The 6,088-nt window shown below is 49.3% G+C and overlaps 1 protein-coding gene across 1 annotated transcript; it reads left to right on the top strand.

The window, feature by feature from the left end:
• Positions 1 to 796: 796 nt before the first annotated feature.
• Positions 797 to 5,708, top strand: LOC131285958 (Fanconi anemia group D2 protein). The gene is made up of 4 exons (XM_058314812.1): positions 797 to 2,387; positions 2,457 to 3,481; positions 3,547 to 5,323; positions 5,677 to 5,708. Exons 1-4 carry the CDS (start codon positions 797 to 799, stop codon positions 5,706 to 5,708), a joined length of 4,425 nt encoding a protein of 1,474 aa, XP_058170795.1.
• Positions 5,709 to 6,088: the final 380 nt, after the last annotated feature.

Raw genomic sequence — 6,088 nt, 5'->3', positions numbered from 1 at the left:
TGAGACAATGTGACTGATTTCAGTTTACTGGATTTATACGCTGTTTGGAATGGACATGGGAATTGTATAGTCTTTCGTGCGATTTACCTAGCTAGGGAAACAATAATGAATCCATTTTTTCAAAGAAATGCAATAGAAAGTCGATTATCCGAGGTGTTTTACTGCGTTATCACACTGGTCACCAATGGCAACATGGTGAAGTCACCGGGCTGTCAAACGAGAATGAGATGAGATGAGCTTGCTCCTCTCACTGAGTACTCATTGTGTGGAATTTCCTGTCTATGGTGAGTTTAACTTGACTTGAAAATGATTCATGTTTCTTGGTTTCGCGAGCAATTATTAACATGCATAGTTATTGTACAATCTTTCAGTATTTTGGGTATGAACTGCCGAAAACCGTATGAACAGAATGACATAACATTCCACTCCCAGTCCAATGATTTCGCGATGTCGCAGTGTGGTGAGGCCATAAGCCGCGAAGGAATAATCAACCAAGGTGATTCCAACAAAGCAGCATTCAACTGCATTCAGCTTCAAAATAGGTTTTAAAAAGATAATATTTTTGTAACTTGCACATTCGAGATTCAATTTTCCTAATATTTTCCAGTTTAATTGATTCTCACATTCTAAAAGGGAGGGATTTCACGAATTTCTTCAGAAGATGGAACTTTCAATTACCTCACTTGTAAACACACGATGTTTTGGCGCATAGTATTCTGTCAAAGTTAAAACCGCGTCTTATTCAAACCAATGTAATTTGTTTAAATCGTGAATATTCTTGTGCTCAAGTGTCCCAATGAACGAACTGTATTCGCAAACTAAACGTCGCCGACAAGGCCTGTCCGGGAATCTTCTGGATCGCGATGGAAACGACGACGATCTGTATGGTACCCAGTTTTCGGTGCCGGCTTCTCAAGCCCCAAGTCAGCGCCGGTATCTTTCCCAGCGCAGCAATCTGCAACGATCGCAGGTGGTTCGTACGGGTCGCCGACCGCCCGCGAACTACTACGAGAGTGTCCTCCTGATGGCTGGACTGAGCCTAGATGAACCTGGTGGCGTCGTGGTGCTAAAGTGTGAGCCGATCGTCTTTATGCACAAGCTGAAAAGTGTGCTCCGAACGAATCCGGAATACCCCGCGAACGTCGATCGGTTCATTGCCGGCATCGAGCTAACCATGAAGGATCGAACGAACTTCCTCAAGCTGCTCGAATGTTGCCAGGTGACGCCCTCAGCACCCACCTGTCCCAACCAAACGCTGGCTGACCCTGTCCGCAAACCGGTTCAAGAAAGCTTGATGAAAATGTTCCTGCTCGTAGACTTCTTGCAGTTGAAACTGATCGAGCTACTGTTTGCCTATCTGCTGAAGGAATTGGAGGCAGCGACAGCCGGGGACACGACGGCGGAAGATTCCATCGTTGGTTTTGTGCTCTCTCAGCTGAAGTTTATCGATCACGTTCAAAACGGGGAGCTGGTGTTTGAGAAGGTTTTCCAGCTGTTGGCAAAGGTTAAGCGAGAAACGGTTATTTTCGATGAAATCATCTTCAGCCTGGAAGATGTGATCGATGTTTCTAAGCACGACGAGGCCCTCCATCGCCTGATGAAGCTGCGCCCCCGTCCAGAAGATATCATTACACCCACCACCGTCGAGGTGTTCACCGAGATGTGCCTTAGCGTAGAAACGCTTGAAATGCTTCGCCGGAAGGTGGTCCAGTATGCATCGGACGGCTGCCAGCTTCGCTACTACCCGGCACTGGTCAAGATGCTGCTAAAGTTCAACCGCACCAAGCAACCGGAAAACATTGCCGGAATTGTACGGGAAGTTCGTAAGCTTCTCGATACGGGTGGCAATCCGGAGGCTTGGAAAAACGGCGCTACGGCGGACGATTGTGCTGAACAAGTGCTCCGTACGATCTACCAGGCAATATCGGCATCGGCAGTCCTGTTCGATTCCTGGATCGCGGTCATTCGTCAGCTGCCGGCGGCGGAAGATCATCTGCCGGTAGATCTTTTACTCCTTACGATCGCAATGACAACGAACGAGCTGAAAGCACCTCGCATTCGTAAACTGACGATTAAAAAAATCGAACAGCAGTTCTTCACCGACGCACATACGGATCAGCTGGTCAGTGGGTGCTTCCGAAGGGTGTTGCAAACGCATCTCGATGGGTTTTTACAGCTAATCGAATGTTGCACTCGGGAAAAGAACGAACACGTGTGCGAGTTTGGTGTGTCCGCCATGAGCGCACTGTTTTCGATCGATCACACGATAGCCGCCACGGACAACCGGGTGGTGTTGAGTAAGATTGTTGGGTTCATTTGTGAAATGGCTTCCGGAAATGTCGGAAGTCGAAATGATTTCCTTATCGGCCGTTGCATAACCGCTTTGCGTAAGTAAATAGTCTGCCATTCGCTTGTTGAAATTTTTATTTAAGGGTTTTTTACTTCACCATTTACAGGCAAGCTACACGAATCACACCCGAAAGCGATTGAACGAAGTGCGGAGCTACTTTTGAAGATTCTCGACATAGCCCCCGATCTAACGCTACGCCAGTACCGTCCTCTGATAGGTGTGATCTATGCCGCAGCAATTCCGTCAGCTGGTGGCGACGATCCAGAGCTCAGCAGCATAAGGGACAATCTGGAAATAATAGTGAAGAAGCAGTTGTTATGCGATAATAAGGACACGAAAAAGAAGGGAATCATCGGGTTGGTACAGATGGTCTACCATATCTCATTGTCCCCGGAAACGGATGTTGCCGAGTTGAGTTCGAGCTTTGATTCCGAGCGCACGATCGGTACGGTCAGCGATATCCCGAGTGCCAAGGGCCGGTCGCTAGCGAACCTCATCAGCACGCTGTTCCTATCCACTAATCAGTCGGCGGATCTTTTGGCCATCTGTTACGACGAGATGGCGAGTATGCTGGCCCAGGCCCGACCCAGGTCTGCCCCCGGGTGGGAGAAAACGTTTATAATGTGGTTGTGCGACACGATTACGATGGACTTTCAGAGTCACTTCCTGGTAGAGGACAGTCAGCCGCTGCCAACCAAGGAATCGTCACGAGCTGGAACGGCCGGACCCGGTATCCGACTGGATCGTAAATTGTGCATCAACACCGGCGAGGAGGCAACGACGAATGCTGAGGCAGCCACGATCGCGCTCAACGTCGGAGGCGGTGTGATCAGCTTCAAAAGTCGTCATTCGGTGATCACCTTCCTCATGCCGATATTCCGCTTGATGCGAACGTTGCACGCGATACGGTACGAAGGAACGCTCGAGTCGATCAACGCCCTGTTAGGTTGTGCGATCGTTGTGCCCGACTTCTACGGCATTCCGGAGGAGGAGGATCGTAGGTTTACGGTGGACGCTTTCGACGAGGGGCTGTGTACGCAGCTTATCGACATTTACTTCTATCTCGGTAACTGGTTCCGTGAATGCATCAGTGCGTTCGTGGGCCAGAAAGATGCAGTGATGCGCAGAAAGGTGAGGAATTCGATGATTAAACGAAATGAATCCCTTATTATTTATCCTATTGCTTACTGTTTTAGGTCCTGGAACGATTGCACGAGCTTGTCACGTTGGAACATCACCTCGGACGGATGTTGGATCGGATGTGTGCTGAGTGTGAGTACGTGCCTCCGTTGGCCGCCGATCTTATAGATGGAGGCAATGCGATTCCCCTGTCAAAGAAGCTGAAATCAAACGAACCAGCGAAGGGGCGCTCCAAAGCAGCGGCACATGATAAGACAATCAATCTCGATGCGCCACTCGGGTCGCAAACGGTCGCCGCAACCCTGCCCGCTACCGTGGGTCAGTTTAACGAGCAAAGCATCCTGCTTAGGTGTGGCTTTGCCGTGCGCCATATGGATCCGGAACTGGCGCGCCTTCTGGAAGTCCCACTGAAGCCCGTGCGCGTACTCGATACCGCCAGCAGCCAAGAGGTTTGTTTAGCGCTGCCCGAGTATCGGTTTGTGCTGGAAAATCTTACGATCGCCATGGAGCAATCGGAGCAGGAAAGTTGCCAACGGCGGGTATTTGATCGCTGGGAACAATTCATCGAGCGCATGGCCCTGCTTCTAGTGCAGTTGCGCGAGGGTGTAAACAGGCTTCAACCAGCATCGCCCCAAGAACTGCTCCCGCTGAAGTCGTGTTACCTTTGGAGCTTGAGACTCGCGACGGCCCTGCTGTCCTGGAAGCGGTTTCGTGAGCAGCGTGGTCGGGCCGATCTCGAACGGGTAGTCGACGTTATGGTCCGAAAGTTGTGCGCTAGTGACCCTCCTCCCTGTAACGGTGGTTCTCCGGGGCATCTCAACGAACAGATCAAGCGGCTGCTGAAAGAGTTGATCGTACGAGAATCGTGTTTCGGTGATGTTTCCATCGCGTCGCAAATGTATCGACTTGCGTGTGCCCTCGGAGAATGCACCGGAGATCGACCGGTGACGAGCAGGGCTCTGGCACGGTTCACACGAAGTGTTCTCACAGCATCCGACCTCCGTACACCCGATGCCAAATCGAATCAATACTTTGTGACGCTGCTCGATGGATTGATGGCATCGATCGGGCTAAAATCGCTCAAGCAGCTGGTGGTCGAGATGCACCAGGACGTGTGCCGGATCGAGGAGGATGGAAAGAAGGATAAAGCGAAAAGCAACACCACTACCGCGCGCACATTTGCGTCCTTCAAGCGCTCGCACTACACACTCTTCTTCCGAGGTCTGTGCCGTGCGTTCATTCGCTTGCTGCAGGATGAGATACGCATCCGGTCCGGGTCTGGTGCTTCCTCCTCCCGACGGCTCGAACTATGGGAGATGGCCTGTGAGGCGACGGGCGAGCTAACGAATGTCGTTCGTCGTGCGCAACAGGCGGCCAACTTCGGCGTGTACCTTCGTTTCGCACAGATTTTCGTAAAACTCTTCCTCCGGAATGGCCTTCCCGTGCTGGAAACAATATTGCGCAGCTCGGCCGAACGAGCCTCGAACTTGCTTTCCACGCTGCAAATCACCACACGCTACCTTCACAGCATGTGCTGTCAGGCGAAGATTTCGAAAGGTTCTGGCGGAGCGGCCGCTGCCGTATCGCAAATTCCATTCGTGCGCGAATCCGTGGAAACGCTTGTCTATCGCGTGAAGGCGGCATTGGTGGCAAACCACTGCTCGGCCGTATTTTGGATGGGAAATCTCAAGAACAAGGACATGCAGGGCGAGCTTATCGCGTCACAGTTGGAACCCGAACCGGAATCAGACAGTGAAGAAGTTCCGGTGGTCGACGATATCACGCTCGCGGAAGATGACGACGTTCCGAGCGACGATGGCGAGAACCCGGGCCGTAAGAGGCCAGCCCCACGATCGTCAAGGAGTAGCCGTGCGGGAAGTGGGTCGGTAAAGTCATCGCAAAGTAAATGTTTCTAAAAGGGATAGAATCGACTATTTTTCTTCACACGTTTCTCAAATAAAACGTTGTTATCTTATTTTCAAACTTTTTTTTTATATCATCGTCATCAGAATTCATTTTTTGTTGAAATTGTATAAGTATGATGTTCAACTTTTAAACATTTGGGAACATGATTATTTACAACAAAACAATTGAATGATCAATTCGTCAACGCATTCGAAAACGCATACGTCCGCTTCTTTTGGTTATATTTTGTTTTATTGGACAATTTCTTCCTCTCTTTACAGCATTTAGTCTTAAAAAATTAGGGATGGTATAACTACCCCTCGTCGATGCACCTTTCTAATTTTCTTATACAATAATTCCTCTAAAACAATTCTCAAAACTTGGATTTCAACAAACACTTGTCAAAAAGTTTCTTTAAGGCTTTTAACTTCGAATACGTTTTTTGTAACAATTAAATGATGTTTTCTTAACCATAGCGAAAATCATCTGGAAGAGGGATTTTACAGCGCCTTACGTTTTTTTAATTTATGCTTCTCTAATTTCACTACCACTTTTGCTAACTCTCTTTTTTCTAAAGCTCTGGGAAGTTTGAGGTCAAGGCTTGTTTTGACCCACATCCTCCAGGGGTGATGGTGGCGCGCATGGAAGAACATGGTTGATGTGTGACTTGAAATTAGCTACGAACAACACATC

Source organism: Anopheles ziemanni, chromosome 3 (assembly GCF_943734765.1).
Source record: "Anopheles ziemanni chromosome 3, idAnoZiCoDA_A2_x.2, whole genome shotgun sequence".
In the NCBI taxonomy this organism is placed as follows: domain Eukaryota; kingdom Metazoa; phylum Arthropoda; class Insecta; order Diptera; family Culicidae; genus Anopheles; species Anopheles ziemanni.
This window is presented reverse-complemented; position numbering and strand designations above follow the sequence as displayed.

Coding starts and splice junctions, on each gene's coding strand:
- LOC131285958 (XM_058314812.1), top strand. CDS start 797: ATGAACGAACTGTATTCGCAAACTAAACGTCGCCGACAAGGCCTGTCC. Junction 3,482..3,546: donor ATGCAGTGATGCGCAGAAAG/GTGAGGAATTCG, acceptor TTACTGTTTTAG/GTCCTGGAACGATTGCACGA. Junction 5,324..5,676: donor CGATGGCGAGAACCCGGGCC/GTAAGAGGCCAG, acceptor CTCTCTTTACAG/CATTTAGTCTTAAAAAATTA.